The sequence below is a fragment of the Aplidium turbinatum genome, chromosome 2 (genome assembly GCF_918807975.1).
Source record: "Aplidium turbinatum chromosome 2, kaAplTurb1.1, whole genome shotgun sequence".
NCBI classification, from domain to species: Eukaryota; Metazoa; Chordata; class Ascidiacea; order Aplousobranchia; family Polyclinidae; genus Aplidium; species Aplidium turbinatum.
Window position 1 is genome coordinate 45,016,814 of NC_137473.1, and position 19,038 is coordinate 45,035,851.

The 19,038-nt window shown below is 38.5% G+C and overlaps 1 protein-coding gene across 1 annotated transcript; it reads left to right on the top strand.

The window, feature by feature from the left end:
• Positions 1-901: 901 nt before the first annotated feature.
• Positions 902-18,716, top strand: LOC145764332 (uncharacterized). The gene is made up of 28 exons (XM_082575949.1): positions 902-966; positions 1,303-1,427; positions 1,801-1,879; positions 2,288-2,357; positions 2,609-2,683; positions 3,581-3,679; positions 4,168-4,398; positions 4,576-4,719; positions 4,930-5,029; positions 5,557-5,605; positions 6,217-6,268; positions 6,753-6,911; positions 7,420-7,659; positions 8,547-8,661; positions 9,096-9,178; positions 9,619-9,744; positions 10,066-10,160; positions 10,279-10,404; positions 10,856-10,995; positions 11,130-11,266; positions 11,912-12,064; positions 13,118-13,222; positions 13,743-13,835; positions 14,164-14,298; positions 14,585-14,692; positions 15,069-15,843; positions 16,119-16,200; positions 17,796-18,716. The coding sequence occupies exons 1-28, from the start codon at positions 902-904 to the stop codon at positions 17,947-17,949; spliced, it is 3,915 nt and encodes a 1,304-aa protein (XP_082432075.1). The 3' UTR covers positions 17,950-18,716.
• Positions 18,717-19,038: the final 322 nt, after the last annotated feature.

Genomic DNA, 19,038 nt, shown 5'->3' on the forward strand with positions numbered 1-19,038 from the left:
GGATTTGCCCATGCAGAACTGAAATGATTTTACTTTAAGATGACTTGTTAATTTCTTGGATCTTTTTTCGTGTTGTATTTCTGCTGTAATTGCCACATTTATTTAAGCACCTTCAAGCTTTTTGTGCTTTTGTTCTTTCAGACTCAATAGTACATACGAGATTTGTGTGGTACAGTAATAGTTGTTCCTCTTGTTAAATGGGTTGTGTAAATGTGATTGCTTAATCTTCACAAAGGATTGGAAAAAGGTCATTATTGAAACAGGGTATATACATAGGGTCTGCTACTATTCGGTGAGTCCGATTCGGTGAGTCCGATTCGGTGAGTCCGATTCGGTGAGTCTGATTCGGTGAGTTCTTAACCTCTAACCCCTAACCCTAACTCCTAACCCTAAAACGGCAATGATAATTAGGCCACGGTACCCGATAATTAAAAATAAAAATTGAAAAAATCCCCCGTTAAGGGATCGGACTCACCGAATCGGACTCACCGAATCGGGCCATTCCGATATACATATATAATTGACTGGGTGGAATTTTTGTAGTTTTTAATTTATGTTGGAGATATATCTCCTATCCATATTCATTTATCATGTGCCACTTTGATAGAAAGTTAATTATAATGGAAAAATATCTTGAAAAATGTAGCATTGTGGAGTGTTCTATGCTATCTTGCCACTCACATTGACATTTGGTGTGACATGACACTTGACAACTCAGTAAATACTACTAAGTGTCTGCAGGAGATTCAAAGAATGTGTTTCAAACTTTGTCGTTTATCTGGTGACTGACCTTGTGTACAGATTAAGTGTTCAGTGAATATTTTCATGCTCTGTGCAGTGTATTGTGCTTTCTAAGCTTTATAATTTCCATTTTGTGTTACAGTTTTAGCAACAAGTTGACATGAGTTTCTTAACATCGGGTGGTGCTAGCAATGAAGATGCTGATTTTATGGGTCTTGGGGGAGGGTAAGATTTTGGTAATTTATATACCGGTGGTGGACTGGTAGCTCAGTTTGGGTAGAAATGTTTTCACACTACAGTAAATAACACTTGTTACTGTTAGTATTCTCAAATTTCAAAGTGGTTTGTTTGAATTGTTCATGCAATTTTAATTGTTTGTGACCAAAATGTGTCGCAGAAATATGTTTGTAATTGGTGATTTGTTAGTATGCAGGCTACCAAATATCGTCTTGCACATCAGCACTAATTTGTTTGAAATTGCTCGCTACTCATTTGCTGTTGTTTATATATTTACTATGGCAAATTGTTAGAAAGAGCTTACTTTGCTGATGTAAATTGCAGAAAAGGTGGGGGAGGCAGCGGGAACTTGTCATCTTTGTTTGGTTTAAATGCTCAAATTGACAACAACCCAAAGAGCAATCAATCGCTCACTTATACAGCTCCTAAACCGCCTGGAAAAGCAACAGGTTTGGAACACTGTGTTTGAAATGTATCTAACCACAGCCTCTCCTGTATTATGTTATGCAATTATGCATGTCTACTTGAATATTTTGTATAAAAAATGTTGCTATAGTTATTTGATAGTCACGTTAACAAACAAACACACTCATTGCATTAAAAATTGTAGAATGGAATTTTTTAAAGCAACTTCGTTTTGTAGTAACTGTGCCGCATTTTTTAAAAAGATTTTGTTGCAAGCTTTTGCTTTTTCAAGCTGAAAAAATTGAGAACCACTGATGTAGAGTTTTCTTAATATTTCTATAAATTGCCTTCCATTTCCAGATTATAATTGCATCACGATTCTGCATTTATGTCTTTTTACATTGCACTTTATTTTAGCTTCTAATGCCAAGCAGCAACCGGCCGGAGGGAATGCTTCTGGTGTGGCTATTGCTGTTGCAGTGACAGCTTACAAGTCGTAAGTAGCCAATGGTACGATCCGGATCCGTTAAAAAGCACTAAGATCCCGATCCTGTACACTTCTGCTTGTCACTGCGAATGTTTTTTTTTTACTAAAATTGTACCCATTGCGCTGGCATTGTCCACAACACACAAGTTCAACTTAGCATGATGAATACGAATAGCCTATAATGATATAATGGTCATTAACTTGTGCAGTTTCATTATGATGTCACGCCTATTTGTTCGTATGCGTTATTTGAACTTCAGATCTGACAGCATCAGCACAATTTGTCTTTTTCACCTACTCTTACTATCGTGTAAATTTTTTGTTATTTGTTTAGATTTTAACATTGGATGTGTACATGGCTACCGTGTTAAGCAAATAGTTTGAACAATAGCATGAAGCTGAGACTTTTTGTTGCAGTGTGAACAATCAGAATGTGAAGCATGGCAAACTAGGAGCCGCTATCTTGAAGAATGTACCTGCTAGAGACGTAAGTGTCAATTTTCAGTCGATTACACTACAGGTCTCCATGGTCAGGAAGGAATTACTGAACTTCGACAGCGAGTTAGTAACTTTTTAAGGCCAACCTCGGTTTTACATTTCTTTTTGCAAAATTTTTGAAATTCTGGATTTAGTTTCAGGATTAACGTTTTCACTCTCCGTCCATACTAAACATTCAAAATCGAAAAATAATGCTAAATAGAGTTTTTTTAGTTTTTCATTATGGTCTGTTTTACGCAGTACAAGCTCATCATGTACGTCACCAAGCAACAACCGGTTTCATCTACCCAAATCAGCCCTGCGTTTGCATTCACTGTAAGTCGTTCACTTTGGTTGCTTTTTTGACTATCGCAACTTTTATTCAGATTGACTCGAAGTTTATTATGTTAGTATGCATATTATGCAATCGTAGCACTTTATTTTACACAAACACATTTTCTTATAAACTTCATAATCTTTTTTGTTAAATTATGAAGCTTTTGTGGCGCAGTGAAGCTTTTTCTGTGGCGAACTTGCGTGCTGTAGCATACAAACTGACGGAATGGCCCTTTCCGGCGAGTCCGATTCGGCGAGTCTAATTCGGCTAGTCCGATTCGGCGAGAGCCCTTTTCGGCGAGTTTCCTATCCGGCGATTTTTTGAATTTTTTTTTAAATGATCGGGTACCGTAGCCTAATTATTATTGCCGTTTTAGGGTTAGAGGTTAGGAGTTAGGGTTGGGGTCTTATTTCAACGTTTAGCGACGTTAAAACGATGTAAAAGCGGCAATGATAATTAGGTTACGGCACCCGATAATTTAAAAAAAAAAATTCAAAAAATCGCCGACTGGGGAACTCGCCGAAAAGGGCTCTCGCCGAATAGTAGCAGACCCACAAACTGAAGTAAAAAATCGTTCAAGTTCAACTCAACCTCTGCCCCATCATGTTTCTTGTGAACAAGACAATTTATTCATGTCTGTTTGGTGCCAAAAACCTAACAAGTTATCGGCAGCATAAATAGTACGTTTAGTTTAACTTCAAATTAATAATTGTGCCACTTTACGGAAGTGCTGAGGGCACTGGTGATGTAAAAACAACAAGAGATAGATCACTTTATGAATGCATTGCAACAAATGCAACAACACAAAAACATGCCTGCAACTTTCTTGTGTAAAGCCAGAAGTATAGATTTCTTTTCAAAATATATATACTGAGGCTGATTTTCTTTACTTTTAGGTTATGGATAATAACTATGCTTGCTTTTGCGACGATCAAAGCCAGACATGGACCGTCCTCTTTGACACCGCTAAGCAGTTGCAGGATTTTGCTAAACAGGTTTGAATTTTTATCTTCTAATAAAGTTAAGTTGCTTCATAATCTACCAGGTTCTCTAGCTTTATTCTTTTAACGTTTTGAATTTACCGGTATGCTTTATCATGCACTATAGTTTCATCAGCCCAGAATTATTTTTCTCATGCCACTGGTATTTAAAAAGTTGTTTAAGTTGGTACGATTGATCAGATCGTGAAGCCAAAGAAAAAAAAAAAGATTTTGAAACTTTTTTCCCACTTGCATTTCTGCTTGAGCCCAGGATAAAATCGAGAAAACTTCTTTTTTTTTTAGAAAATTAACACGTTGAAAGTTTTTTTTGCCAGCGACTTAATTGTGGTTGTCAAATATTAACATAGAACATAGCCCATTCCTGGTAATTACGTTGTAATTTTAATTTTTTTGCGTAAAAAGTTGTCACGGCTTTTTCTATCAATAAAAAACATCCTGCGCATTTGTTTCTTCATGTTATGTATTTAATGTTATCCGTTTAGATTTGTCTCGCCAAGTTCTTCACTAGCCCCCAGCCTCCAGAAACGAGCGCAGTTGTCGAGTTGGCTCTTGGCGCCAAGCAAGCACCGCTGGCAGAAACGGGAGATTCCTTCGAGATGAAGTACACCGGCTGGCTGGTCACCCAGGACGGGACACTTGGAAGTGTGTTCGACAGTAACCATAGCAACGAGAAAACATTTCGATTCAAAGCGGGACGGGGGAAAGTTATCAAGGTCCCGTTATGACGTCATTTGCACATCAAAATTTTACTTGTTTTTCAGCGTTTTTGTCCTTTTTTTTTATTGGACAGACAAAAAACACATAAAAAACCTTCCACTTTTGCCTTTGAAACAATGTTATAAGAAATCAAACCAATGTCAAAATTATTAGACTAAATGTTTTGTGTGCAGGGTTGGGATGTGGGACTACTCGGTATGCGAAAAGGTGGCAAAAGATTCTTGGTCATTCCCCCACAGCTTGCGTATGGTCAGAAGAGCGTTGGGAATAAAATTCCACCAAGTTCTACACTTGCTTTTGAAGTCGACTTACTAAGGGTAGGATGCTTAAGTTTTTACGTTCTCTTAACCTAGAAAAATGTACAGGAGACACCTTTCATGATGCAAGTGTTCTGCTTTGTATTGCTTCCATTCGTTTGCATGGGAAGATTATGTTGCTTCAATAACTTCCATTTTTAACATTAACAACAACATCAGTCGTTATGCGAAGAACCGTTGAAATTCACATTTTTTTTTTCATTCTTTTAGCTGAAGCAAGGCAAAGACAACGCATCCATAAAGAGCGGAGGTTCTGTAGAATCGTTGCCGCAGGCTGTTTCATCAGACTCGTCTCTCCCACCTAATGCTGGTATGTGATGTATCTCACAGTTTTGCTGCTTCAAAATGTTGCAGATTGTACAGCGTTTGTATTCAAATTGTTTCCTTGATCTTATGCACATTCTTAAACTGAGAAAGTTTTCCCTGAAGCTTAACTATGGCAGTTTTACATCATGACGATGTTCATTTTTATTTTGCGCATTAGAGACCTCAAACCATCAACAAAGGCCCGAAATTAGTAGTTCGTTGAACTTTCTAGTTACTGTTCGTGTTGCTGTCAGCTAACTTTTCTATTTTGTTGTTGGTACTATTTTTAAAGAATTGGAGTAACCAAGTGAGTTAATTCACGGTGCTTCTCCTTTGTTTCCTATACTGCGAGGGTTGCACGTCAGCAAACTTCGATCCGGCTTGATGGCGAAAAGTTCTAAGTTTTATGCATTTTTAAAAAACCCCAAACCGATAACGTTTCCTCTTTGTTACAACCATCTCTTGGGCTTTTCTTTGAACATTTACTAAATTTGATGGACAGTTGTTAAACCTAAGTTTTTGCGTTTCCAGCTTTACCTCAAGTTGATGTCTCATCAAACTCTGTCAACAATCTGACTGTGTAAGTATCCCAGACAGCAAGACCTGTCATTTTTACGTGACGGATTTTTCTATCGGGGGTCTGATTTTCCTATTCTGCTGAAATACAATTCGTGATGTTTCTGGCATCCCGTTTAAATCTAACTTCTTACGACACGTTTCATACTAAAACTTAAGAGATTGTATCCCAGACAGCAAAATCCTTCATTTTTACATTGATTCAACGTCTGCAGACGTTGAATTAATGTAAAAATGCTGGATTTTGTTGTCTGAGATGGTGAATGTTAGTCAGCTAAACACGAGGTGTCGCACTGCTGTAGTCCAGACAATTCGTTGCTTTGAAAGCCAAGAGGTAGGGCTTCTACAACAGCAATAAATATATTTTGAAATGTGGAATTATTCAGATGTATAAGTAAAATTTTGCTCAAAAATTTTCTTAAAGTGTAAGGTTTTCTTTTAAAGTAGCGACATAACAAAATAATTGTTTGACCTTAAAAAATAATATCAATTCTACCCCAACTTAAGCATGACCGAATAATTTTAAAGTATGCTAAGAAAAATGTTTTCACACGTACAAGGCCGAAACAACTTTTGTGATTACACAATTTTCATGTAACTGTGTTTCCTTCACAGCGAGGAGCCGGTCAAAGGACGGACAGCTTCTTTGACCGACCAGATTTCTCACGTGAGTTCATGCACTGCTTTTGTAACATTTTCATTGAAATTCTTACCAATACAAGTCAACAGTCCGTTGTTTCCTTATTTTCTTGTTTTGATTTGATAGTATTGCTTATTCCCAGTACAAGTATTACCCAAGTTATTTCAATTACCAAAATACGACCAGTGATGGTCTATGTAAGATTGTAAGTGTTTTTGTAGGGTCTTACCCGAGCCGATAAAAGATAACTTTCTATGGCGTTAATCTTGTGATCTGTCATTTAATTCGGTGGTTTACACGGAATGAAAATGTTGCTTTGATGTCAGCTGGCAAACATGGCCTGCAGAGATTTTAAGAGAAACGTGAATATCTTTTTCTCTTCGTGTTTTAAAAGTGCTATGACTCACAGCCGATGATGGTGCGTTTGTACTATTTTCGAGTAAATTGCAACTCCTGGATGCCCTTGAAAAGAAACTTGTATTGACGAATATTTTTTTTTATACATTAACAGCAACTTTCGGGCGACAGCGCAAAAAAACCCTTGTTGTCACGAATGGCTCGTATGGGTCACGCCATGCTGCCCACTGCCTCCAACGATGAGGTTGTAGACCCAAGTACCGGTATTGCAGATACAGTTGAAAAAAACCACCCTGATCGCGTCAGCACACCTGTGAGTACCTTATTGTAGCGCTACATCTTTACTTTGCTGTGTAGGCAAATTTAATCAAATCTTTGATTAAAACTATTGACCTTAATCAATCAGTAGCTTCATGCATCCGATTATTCTACAGAAATAGTTAAATTTGCTCAATGCCATTGTATTATATTTCCACTCTCAGTGTTTCCATCTGAGCAGCTCATTTTAAGTTTACCTGGTGAATGGTTATGCAACGTCACGTTGTGGATGGAATATTTTACTGGTAACGACACCTCAAATACATCAACTTCATACTGTCAATCTCGGTGACCGAACCTTTGTCAATATGCGAAACTGTTAGGTTTAAGTTTCCAAAAAGGCTTTCTGAAACCGAGCAGCATTGTTCTTTCACTGATATATTTTTGGACAAATTGCTACATTTATACTTAGGCTACGCTTTTTTTGCGAACTTGGCGTTATTTTTAACATTCTAATTGGTTACATTATTATAACACGCGGTTGGCAACTTTCCTTTTTCTAGGTGCACCCCCAGCCGGTCCTTGAGCCATCAGTTCCACAAATGCAGTCTGCCACCTCTGGCATCAGCTATGCTTCAGTGCAGCAGTCAAGCCAACCTGCTGTTCAGCAGCAACCAATGCAGTACACCCAGCCGCTCCAGCATCAGCAGCAGTTCCAGGTTTCCCCAACGCATCATCTGCAAATGCATCAACCTCCACAAACAGTTATGACTCAGCAGCCCCTGCAACACCATCCTCCACAGGTTGTCATTAGATGGATAATGTTTGTAGTTTTACATCAATGTGACGTTATAGCTTAATTATATTCCAAGTACTACTAGTTTGCAATCAAGTCGTGTGTAGCAATGTTATCAGCAAATGTTTCGGCCAGGGCACCGTCACACAACGCCCCCCTTCAATCGATAGTCGTATCTAACGTTGTCAGACGATGATGTAACGTTACCAGATCCCCGTCAGAAACCCAGTCGTTTTACATTGATCCAACGTAAAAAAGCACTTATTTGCTTGCCGAGGTGGCGTTTGGTCGCTCAAAAAGAGTGAAAACAATCGGTTCCTATGATAGGCAATCACTTTGTGGCGATTTAGACAAAGGGGGTTAAACTGTCCGTAGTTTTCCATTGAACGTTACAACGGAGCCATTGAGAACGTCGGACAAGCTTGAAAGTTCAGCTGATCTCGCATGCTCACATTTGCCAGCTTGGTTCATGGCTGTATTCATCACATGCCAGGAATAGATTTATAATTAGAATTCACTAACTGCCATTTTAAAAACCTAATACTTGCTTTCGTATATTTGTTTATCTGTTTGAATGAGAGAGTGTAATTCGACGACCTCCTTCGCCTTGATAGGGCTGCGGTCTTTCGCACTCATTGGATGCACGTTGCACACTGTATGTTTTTTTTTATTTATATTTTATGTACGTTTGGTTTCGCATCCAAACAAAATGGCTATCCATCCACGCCGTGCCTGCCACTTGCACAATAATTCATACAAACGACGACGATTTGTTGAGGTGTTTGGCTTCTGAATAAAGTTTTGATTTGCACCGACTCAAAGCTTTGAGAAGAAGCGCGAGATGCATTCGGTCACAGATAGCCAATTACAGATTATTCTGGTCTTGCATTTCAGACCTACATGGAACAGTCAATGTTAGGGCAACAACCGCCACCTTCCAGTGATCATTCATCTTTGTACAACTACGGAGGCTACCGGCAGATGACGCAATACCCTGCTCATGGATACGGTAAGGGTTTCATAGCTTTATTCATTTTCTTTTTGACTTCAACATTTGTTGTTTAATTATTAAAAAGTGTTGACGTCACAATACGTTGCATGTAACAGTATCTTTATTTGCGTTGGAAAGTATGTGAAACTAAAATAGCAGTCGTAGTAGTTCAGTTTTAATCCGGTGATGTCCCCGTTACCGAGGGTGGCCGGATTCACCTCAAAGTGCCGCAATAGGCAAATAATATCTTTCCAAGCAATAACCTGTGTTTGATTTGGTTAAAATTTTTTCAAAGCTTGGAATTAATACAAACGCGATGATTTAAATTTTGGTTTCTTGAAATAACGTTTTGCTAATGACGTGTTTTTGCGAGGCTTTTTTTATTTGTTTGCTATTGTGGGATTTAAACGTAAAGATTTTTCATCGCTTGTTTATAATTATTGAACCACAAGGCTCGGAGCTGATGCCAATTTTAGTATCGGAGTCAAGACAACAGAATTCTGAGCTTCGACTTTTGCAAGAGAAAGTTGACAAAGTAAGTTTGCACTACTTAGCAATAACGACTAAAATTGTCACATGTGGTACCAGTGTAGCTCAGCTTCCTTATCGAAACGTTTTTAAAAGTATTTCAATAGCGTTTAATTTTGTGTGCGCGTTAATTCCCAAAAACAGCTTCTATCTGATGTTAAACTACAATTTTTACTCCACCGTGAAGCCAGTCGTGGGGGTTGTGGACATTACGCTCTAAACAGGTTCCACAAACCTTTAGCGATCTTCAGTGATTATTTTATTGGAAATAGTTGCATCTCAGATTTCTCACCAAGTCGCATGGCCTCAATCCTTTTTATCGTGTCCGGTAAATCTAGCACGTAGGGCGTAGGCTCGTTCAATAGAAACCTACGTGATATTCCACGCACTTTTTCCCCGTACAACTACGTTTATTAAGTTTGCTTTGAGTTGAGTTTTGATGGACAGGTATCCGGTTTGATCGAAGAAGTGAAGAAAAATACTTCCGATTCGACCCGGGGAGAACCGAAAGCCATGAGCGAGCCTGCGATGGACGCCGCAGCGATCATGCGAAACATCCAGCGTATCATAGAGGTAAGTCATTTCAAAGACGTTGCACAATGAGAGTAGGTCATTGACGTGAGGCAAAGCAATTGAGGTTTGATTATTTCCACTGGCAAAGGTGCTTGTGTGGTTACAGTTAAAAAATATATTGTTTGTTCAAAAGCAATTTTGCCCATCAAGTTATCACCATTTCCAGTTTCTTTCCATACTGTTGAAGGTTACATGTCAAAATTTTCGATGAAAATTTTGGTCACATCCCAGCATTTTTTTCAAGTATTTTTCGCTCAACAATAATACGGCTTTGGTTGCAAAACCTTCCGACTGGATATTGAACTGTTTACGTTTCTTTAGGAAAATGTGCAGCTAAAGCAAACTGTGTCGGAGAAGAACAAGCAAATCGAAACCCAAAACGAGAAAATAAGCGATTTGCTTCAACAAAATCAAAAGTTAGTGTTGTTTTATATCTTTGCATTTGAAGGAACTTGCTGAACTGTAGTTGCATTTTGATAAGCTTTGTGACTTGGGAAAATAGTTCGCATTTCTACGTGTAATTGTTGCTTTCAGGCACGTGGAGAAGTCCAACTTAATGCTGGAGCAGCGCAATGATTCCTTCAAGGAATCCTTCAACCAAAGCCAGGCTCGATCTCTCCAGCTCGAACAGGACAAGGTCGACCTGACCCAGCGACTCAGGTAGCGGCAAACAATGTATTGTAGCGGGGCAGCGCCGAACTGTTGCCTGTCGTTTGCAAGATTTATCGAAAGGTCTGCGATGGCCTTGATGACGTAGTTCAATGACGTCACGTCGACGTCATCACCAGCCTCTTCACTTCATATCTGATCAGTTGTACGCTAAGAAAACGCTTTTTTTGTTTCTATTTGAATAAAATACTGGAGCAGCCGCATTTATGGTTGCGAAAGCTTTATATTATCAATAATTTATACAAGTTTCCGAACTTGACTGATTTTATTTACTTATTACGTTTAATCGTTCAGCAGTACCCTAAATAAAGGATTCTTGCGTAACTTTTCATTCTCAATAATATCGAGGAACCAGAACAGAGGTTAAGAGACATCAGCGTCTATTAATTTCATTATTTATTTTGTCAATGTTGATGTTTTTGACGTATGTGTGACGTTGCAGTGATGCAACATCGAAAGTGTCAGAGTTAACTTTGGAAGTATCAAACGCGAAGCAAAAAGAGAACGACCTGAAACAAAAATTCAAGGACATTTATTTAAAAGAGAAAGAAAGAGCAGACGAGGCCGAAGAAAGAGCGGGAGGTAAAGAGAATACATTTGTGACGTTTTCATGAAAAGTTTTGAACTCCCGTTTAAAAGTTCTGTTTTTTTACTGCAAATTTTGTAGCTCTCACAGCCAAATGAAGTCTGACAACTGTGCTTACTGCTTATTCTAGAACTGGAGGAGGCAGTAAAGTCAGCTGGAGAGAGGGAAAAAAGTCTCCTGTTGTCTGAGGAATTAATGAAGCAGCAAATGAAGCAACTGAACGAACAAGTCGCTGGTCTCAGTGGTGCCAGCGATGAACAAAACAGGGTAAGTCGATTTGAAGATTGAACCTTTCTTGCCATAGTATGCTTTCAATCCTTGGCGAAAACTCCTGGAGATGCTATTGATAGAACTGGAACGGGTTGGAAATCTGGCTTTGCGATCACGTTGTGTAACGAATGTTCTTTTTAATGATTAAATAATTTACTCACAATGACTTGCATTGCACGAAGGTGCAATTGTGACATGGAAGATTGTCAGTTCAATTGCAGCTTTTATTATCCAGTTTCAACATAATCAATGTCACTTGCTGTTCAATCTCCTGTAAACTACTGTGTCAACAATGTTTCATCATCCTCTTAGTTCCAAAACCCAATCTCCCAAATTTTTTTCAGACTTTAAATTGGGCCGAGCTAAACGACAACAATTATAGAACTTTAGGTTTTAGACATTTATTTATGTGATAATAATTATTAATTTGATTTTGTTGTCCTCTAGTTTTGTTTGTCTTTTTTCATGCCTTTTGGAACTGCTGATGGCAAGGCACAGGTACAAAACCTATATAAAAGAACTGTTTTTTTGCACATTTTCATAGCACCATCAAGACAATCTGAATTGTTTGTTCATAGTGTAATTGAGTATGCAAGATTAAGGATTCAAGAAATATATCCAATCAATGTTTTCAAACGTCAGAATTTCGCTGAGAAGTTGCAGCAACTTGCGAAAGAGAAACAAGAAGTGGAAGAGAAGTTGCGTGATATTGAGTCTGATCATGAAGCTCAGATGGAAGAAGCCAAATCCAATGCTTTGCAAATTAACAATCAAAATGAGCAGCAAAACGAGAAGGTAGTTTTTCTTATTGCGTTAAATGTTCATTAAACTAAAAAAGAAATGCAGAATTAACGGTGTCCGACGTTTTTTTCGTAAACAGTTGTTCGTAAAACAATTGTTCGTAAACAATTGTTCGTAAAACAATTGTTCGTAAATTTAATTCTTTGTAAAATAATGTTCATAAAGCATTTCTTCGTGCATGCAATTGAGAATTGATGTATACCAACAAATGCTTTACGAAGAATTGTTTTAGGGATTTAATTTTACCAACAACTGCTTACGAACAATTGTTTTACGAACAACTGTTTACGAACAATTGTTTTGCGAACAACTGTTTACGAACAATTTACCTATAACCAGAATTAACAGACCGGTTACCTTTAACTTTTTTAGTTTTTTACTACGTAACTTTAGTAGGCGTTCTACTTGTTCGTACTTGTCTGCATCAACAAACTTGACCCGACTGAGCATGACGCAGTTACCGATCAGCTAACCAATGCCTTGTTTTCTTCCCTTCTTTCAATCCATTTACTGATCCGTTGTTGTGATGCAGTCAGATTATGAGGTTTGAACTGCATTCCCACCACCTTCAACTTCATCACTTCAATAATCTGAATCATTCGTACGGCATTTTTATCACTTGTACGAGTTGTGTTCGTTCAGTGCTTCGTTTTTTTTAATATTTTCCTATGCAGTAATTTAATCGAATCCTTGTTCTTCCTATTGTTTCGAATCTTATACTGAACTAGCAAACTCTTTTCCCGCGTGTAATCATTTTCTCAGAACCAACCTCAATATTCTCATCTTCACTTTATGCTTTGTTAGCCTAAAAGAATATCTAAAGATAGATGTTTTATTGCTGTGGCTCCAGATTGAAAATCGTAAGAAAAATAGAAGGAACCCAGACAGCAAATCATCTGCAGACGTTGAATTAATGTAAAAAAGGTTGATTTGCTGTCTGGAAACATCATTTTTCTGATGCGATGTGAAGCGGCAACACGTCGATGTGAAGTGGTGTCCGATTTCCTAGATTGAACTTGTGCTAATTTGTATTTGACTTCATACCAGGTGGCTGCACTCCGCTCTGAGCTTTCTGCCACGGAAGCGAAGTTGAAAGAAACCACCAACGAAAACGAAACTAACGAAAAGAAAGTTGCGATTCTGCAGCAAAAGGTCAGCGTGTTTTTAAGTTGCAGTACTTTTGTAAAATGTAGTCTTTTCCCACCAAATCCACCCTTGATGTTCTGTTGTCCTTGTAATACATCGGTATACTTGTGATGCTTGTGATCGAACAACATTAGCTGATGTGCAGTAGAATTGACTTCGTCTTGGCAAACTTTAGATTTGAAATTGGCATCATGTAATCATGCGTATGAACATCACGGGAGCGCTCGTGATTGGTTACGCATACGTCATCGGTATCATCTGATTAACTTGTTAGCTTGTTGATATCGCGGTAGGTTGACGTTCGACAGGACAACGGTTCGATCCACTGCCCGTGTTACGTTTTATGTGTGAACAGCTGAACAATCATTGATAAAAAAAACAAAACCAGAGGAACCTTTTTGTAGCATAAACCATTAAATCTGCTGTAAGAAGGGATGTTATTGTTCCATTGACGCCCCTCCAAAAAAAATCTTCTAGTCCATCAAAGCGAATCACGTCAGTCCTTAATTTCTTTTAACTTCACCAGATCGGTCAGATACGAAGCGCTTACGAGGAGCAAAACGACAAACTTGAAGAAGCCACATCGCAAATGGAGGAGGCAGGTGCCTACAAGGAAGGGGTGAGAAGCGCTTCATGAATCCATTTTTTATATTGATTTAACATATTTGGATGCTTAAACTAATCTTACAACGTGTGCTTTCTTATTGTATTTTCACAGTCTTAACTTGAAAATGCTGCAACACGGAGACTCTGTGGCTGCGGAAACATTGTTAGACAAACGTTTCATTCCTTTGCTCGTAACCATCTACAACATAGAACAACCATTCATATTTTTCAATCCCGTGATAAGCAACTATGCAGATGGTGCTATTTGCTAATATACAAGTCACTAAGCTTTAACATCTTGTGTTGTAAGTTGTGTAGTTACTAGATACGTTTTTTTGCAGTACGAGAGGCTCCGATCCCAGGCCTCAAACATGAAGGAAAAATATGAAGCTCGAATCATTGAATTACAAGAAATGCTGAAGAAGCGAATGGAAGTTGAGGAGAAAAACGTTAATTCCAGCTCGATCGTTGACGAGGTGGGTGCTGATGCAACATGTGATGTAGTTTGCTGAAACTATTTTTGTGTTGAATGAAACAACATCTGTCTGGAAAAAGTTTTAAATGTACCCTATTACAGGTCTTGGCGTACACAAGTCATTATCTAAGGCTTTTCTACATATAGCTTTGCTTGATACAGTCCCAGTTAGTAAAACTTCCCAATTTTACACTATTTTAACGTTGCCTAACTTTGAAACGATGTAAAAAATGAAACATTAGTTAGGGGCGGTAAACATAAGTAGATTGTAACATGTTGGTGGACAGGTAAAGAAAATCATGAACAAGCTGTTCCAACGGGTTCGTGCGGAAATATCCGCCGACGAAGATTACTCCGGGTCACAAGTCCTCAAAGTCATCCTTCAAATCATAAAGGTGATAATTTGACCAATGTTTGTACTGTCGACCAGTGTTGACGTCTTTTTTAGAATCCTCTGTTTGACATTATATCAAGCGACGTCATTCCATCATCACGTCGCTTTCTCATGACGTAAGGGGCTGTCCATAAAAGACGTCCTCATAAAATTGCAAAAAATAAACCCCTCCCCCCAAGTTCGCACTGTGTCAATAAAAAGTCCGCAATTTAGACCCCCCCGACTGATTACGTCTTTTATGGACAACACCTAGTTGGGCTTTATTTGTTCCACACGTAACTGTCGGTTTTGAGATGCATTGCAGAAGTCTTTCATATGGCTCCGGCATCTTTGGCTGGCTTGGTCAGGATAAATAAATTGCATCATTCTGTTTTCAGTCGACCACACTATCGCTGCTGAGTGAGGGAGCGGAAGATCAAGAAAAGAAAGAAGAGAGGGGTGATAAGGAGGAAGAAAGTGATGATGAGGAAGAAGAAAGTGATGATGAAAAGGAAAGTGATAACGAAGAACATGATAATAAAGAAAAAGAAGAGAGCAATAACGAAGAGAAAAAAGAAGAAAATGAAACTTTTGTAAACAATTCCCACAACACTGAAGTTGCAGATGCCAACTCCGACGAGAAAGATGAAGCAAAAGCCAAAGAGATCACTTCGGAAGAAGATACTCTTCAGGATGAACTTTCGCCAAAGGAAGATGATGAAAACACAATTGATGCTACTCCTGCACAAGAAGAAGTGAAAATTGAAATAAGCCAAATAAACTCCGAAGATGAAAAGAATGCTGAAAAAAGCCAAATAAACTCCAAAGAAGAAGATAAAAGTGAAATAAGTCAAACAAACTCCGAAGAAGACATCAATTCTGGAAGCACCGTGTGTAATGGCGGAGCCGAAGCACCAATTGATGAAGCATCAGGTGTTTCATCATCGGATGTCCAAACTATTGATGTGCCAAAGCAGGAGGAAGGTGCTCAAGATGGAGAAAGTGAAGAGAGTAAAGATGCTAGCGTCAATAAATCTTCATCTATCCACGATAACCCATCGGATGAACACGTTGCTGTTGAACAGCCGCATCCTGATGATGGTGCTGCCGCAGATGTCTTTGATGAGGCCACCACCACCACTGTATCCGACGAATCTCATGCCTCCGGCTCAGGTACACTGTCCAACTAATGTAGCAGCTCTGGTCTTAGTGGAAATCTTAAGAAGTAGTAACGTAGCGTCTATGTAACGACAAACTTGCATATTACAAGGAAATTTATTTCAAGATGAGTTTAATCAACTAGTATCTACTATAAACAAGCAGTTGCATTATTTTCTCCTAATTGTTGACAAACTTTCCATGCATACCAATGATTACATTTACTTTCATTGGCTTTAATTTTTGTCAAGCTTAATTTTGGATTCATTGTAAAAAAATACTCGTTTCAGAAAAACCTCCCGACGACACTTTGAATGTCAATCAACCGGAAAAGACTACTGAGGAAGCTGATGACGTCACTAGTTCAAACAAGTAATTCTTGTCAATCATTATTTTTGCTACGCTGCCAACTATTGAATCAATTACGAGAGTGTGGTCACGGCGGCTTTTGGGAACAGGGGGCTCACAGCTTCATAGTTATCCCTGGAGAAGGTGCGCTAAGTCTAGGCCGAATCTTGTACTTGGTTGTGCGTTCTTGAAACGAGCACAAAGTGAAATTTTTGCTTACGACACAATAGAATGAATTAGCGAAAGTACAAGTTCAGTGCATGTCAGTGTGTGTCGATTAGACGTTAATTTTTCTCACCGACGTAACTTGTGTGTGTTCGTGCATAAGTTGCCAGTTCCGACTGGCTTATCCCTTTGTTTCCGAAATTCACCCTATCATCCACCACGTATCTCTCTTCTTCCGTCTTCACAAATTGACAATCCGATGACAGAAAATCTTCTTTTTTTATTAAGTTTAGATAAAAAGTGTCATGGCGGTTATCCCACCATCCGGCCTAAACCAGCTTCGCGTCGCGGAAAACCTCACATTGTTCATGCCAGCACCTGATTGGCGCCGTTCTGTTCGTTAACTGCAGCGGTGTGTATTTCGAAACTGGACGATGAACCAGGCCAAACGGCCGACGAATCTTTGAAATATGTTTTGGGTTATTTTTGCATCTTTTTTTGACACCACTTTTCAGTTATGACACATTTCATAGTCATACTTAACTTGCAAGAAGCCGACGCATGACCATCTCAATTACAAAGAACCGAACAAGTTTTAGGCCTTGGGTTGGTGACGAATGTTGTTGCACTGGTTGTGCGTTGAAGCGACGAAAATGAATGCAAACGTTTGTTGATTTATGATTTACTTCTCCCCTTGCATGTTTTTTTTTTTTCTTTTCGCGCAGCTTGCATGGTGATTACTTTGTAAAACTACCATTTTGCATCGTTTCAACGTTGCTAGATGTTAAAAAGATGTAAAAATGACAACCTTTGCCAGCTGGGTAGTGATCCAGTGTAGGCGTAGCTGGAGGCGCTTACAAGGGAGAGCTACTATTTGCGTTTCCAGAGGTATGCGTGCCGATCTGATGACGATTTTGTCTTATTCGGTAATTTAATGTAGATATCGTGATAACATAAAGTTTTTACAAGGATTTTTGTCCATGCACTCCAATCAAGTGCAGCAAAAATCGTAAATCGCGCCATGAAACTTTGCAATAATTTAAATTTAAGACCTAGATAGCTCTACTGAGATCGCTCACCACACATCACAAAGAAACTCTAAGCAAACAACTGGGAGCATACGAAGCAAAAACAATCAGCGATCACGTGATCAACAAGCAGCGCCCAACAGCAACTTGTTTTGACAAGTGAAACAGGAACACACGTGTGATTGCACTTTCAACGTTGCTGTAGCTTGTTTTTTGTATATTATGACAGCATGAAGCTGACAAGCAAAGGCAATAACATATTTTGTTCCAGTTGTGAACGAACCTCAATTTTTTTAGAGAGGTTTAACTTTTCGAATCGCCGAATGGAGTTAAAGCGAAAGAAATAGAATCGGCTTTGATTCTTTTACGAGGCTACAGGTCAAAAAGACTAAAAACCTTCAAAGCTAAATTATATTCTGTCTTTAGTTTTGTGTCATCAACCGATGAAAAACCAAGTGACGTCGCATTAGAACGAAAAAGCCGAACCGCGTCAACCGATTCGTCATTGGCTGACGGTCGTGAACCTCCTCCTCTATTCGATGACGACAGCGAAGACGAGGATCTGGATTGGTTAAAGTAATTTAGTCTCAAAGCAGTCGAACGCGTTGTTTCTTCGAGAATTCGAATGAAGACAAAATCGTTTCTTGCAACTTTTTCCTTCCAGGGGTGGAAACACATCTTCGTTTGTCCCAGACAACAAAATCCGCCATTTTTACATTGATTAACGTCTACAGACGTTGAATCAATGTAAAAATGTTTTGCTGATTTAAGTTTGTGTTTGATTTTTGTTTCTGACAGCTTTGTTACAAATTGTCACAGATTTCCATTGATTTTAATTTGATTTCAGTTTGTTATATTCACATGATTGTCACCTTTAAATCATTTCTTTGAGAATATTTGTTTTATTTATTGAAATTTCTCGACTATAGCAATATATGTTAAAAATATGTCCTCAATATGTAGCGTCTTAAGTCGTGAATCGTTCATCTATTGACAGGCGATAGTATGAGCCCCTGCACAAAAATGTGTCAGATGTAAATGTTTATTTGACAAGCTTTCTGTGAATGTGGGTTTGCCAATGGCAGCCCTAATATAATTTTTCATGATGCTTTGTAAGTATTTTCTTGTGCTGTATGTTTAACTACTGTCATTGCTTATATTGAACCAGTAGAAAATGTAATTTCATTCATATTTTCTATTTTCACTAACTTCGGCTCGGTGAACTTTTAATTTTATTTGACATTCATTTTTTGTGATTTTTGTCTCGTCAAATGAGACTTGTAGCACAATCGTTCCTTTACATCGTCCATGTGCAATATATCTCCAATAAATTTAAAATTCAATCACTGCAAGTCAACGATAAAGTTTCCTGTGGCAATGCTAATCACCGGCTTGAGCCGTTAGTACAGAAACTTCTGACATACCGAGTTCTTATAAGGCTTCAAATAAAGTTTGGCCACATTGATTTACTTTTTTTTGCCAGGTTTCTAAGTAATCAAAATACGGCAATGAAAAAAAGCAGACAGCCTTTCAAAACAATTTATGTAAAAAAAGTTCAGAAACAAAACGCGAAAAAAAACGGTCTTTAATTTAACCTCCTTTTTGTGTGTAGGTTACGCTATTATGTACTACACAGTGTGTAGGCTGCTAGCCTAGATGTGAGTTCGGA

Excerpts from the sequence above, each read along its gene's own strand:
- LOC145764332 (XM_082575949.1), top strand. The coding sequence starts at position 902 with ATGAGTTTCTTAACATCGGGTGGTGCTAGCAATGAAGATGCTGATTTT. Across the intron at positions 4,399-4,575 it reads GACGGGGGAAAGTTATCAAG|GGTTGGGATGTGGGACTACT; the intron begins GTCCCGTTATGA and ends TTTTGTGTGCAG. Across the intron at positions 5,030-5,556 it reads GTCTCTCCCACCTAATGCTG|CTTTACCTCAAGTTGATGTC; the intron begins GTATGTGATGTA and ends TTGCGTTTCCAG.